This window comes from Pundamilia nyererei, unplaced genomic scaffold (genome assembly GCF_000239375.1).
Source record: "Pundamilia nyererei isolate P.nyererei 1_Seehausen unplaced genomic scaffold, PunNye1.0 scaffold00013, whole genome shotgun sequence".
NCBI lineage: Eukaryota > Metazoa > Chordata > Actinopteri > Cichliformes > Cichlidae > Pundamilia > Pundamilia nyererei.
In genome coordinates, this window is record NW_005187414.1 from 4,049,725 (window position 1) to 4,050,390 (window position 666).

Sequence of the window (666 nt, forward strand, 5' to 3'; positions counted from 1 at the left end):
TGAAGTCCTCCTTTAATTGGTGTTGACAGAATCCGAGCCTTAGATATTTTTATTCCTTTTCGGTGCAGACAGGCTCAAACTGTCAAAATCTACTTTGCACATCAAAAATAAAGCGACTGCAGGTTTGACAGAGATAATCCCACTGTCTTGTTCTTGTTTTTGTTTTTTTAAGAGGGACAGATCTCTATTTGCAATCAAGATCAAGCAAAGAGAGAGCGTTACCTTAAATGCATATATACCTGATATTTACAGCTAACCAGTACATGGTTCAATTTAAAAGATATCCATCAGTCAGTGATGCACGGTCTAAACACCAGAGTCTTTTCTGCGACACGTCTTGGTAAGAAACGAGCAGTTTGATTCAAACTAAGAAGCAAACTTAAGGTCGTTCAGATCCGTGTGCTGTACTCACTCTCCGGGCTCTGTGACACATGGTTGTCCTCCGACTGAGATCTGTGACCCTTGTGTGGGCAGAAAGGGATGTAACGAGCCCAAGATTGAGATTGGAGGTGAGAAGTTATGCCAAACGGAAGATCATACACCTCATCAGTTTCCAAACTGCTGCTAGAGTCTTGAAGATACACGTTTTCCCAGGCTAAGAGGCCACGTTCACGTTTAGTCCCTGAATGGTATGAAGAAGGCTGTTAGTTGAATATGCCGCACCTT

At 42.5% G+C, this 666-nt stretch overlaps 1 protein-coding gene across 1 annotated transcript in view; it reads right to left on the reverse strand.

Moving 5' to 3' along the window:
• Window positions 1-389: 389 nt before the first annotated feature.
• LOC102208748 (solute carrier family 23 member 1-like) overlaps window positions 390-666 on the reverse strand; it is a 7,292-nt gene continuing 7,015 nt past the window's right edge. Inside the window, exon 11 of the mRNA XM_005725070.1 lies at window positions 390-622. Coding sequence (XP_005725127.1) covers window positions 390-622 — 233 coding nt within the window. The remainder of the gene's footprint in view (window positions 623-666) is intronic.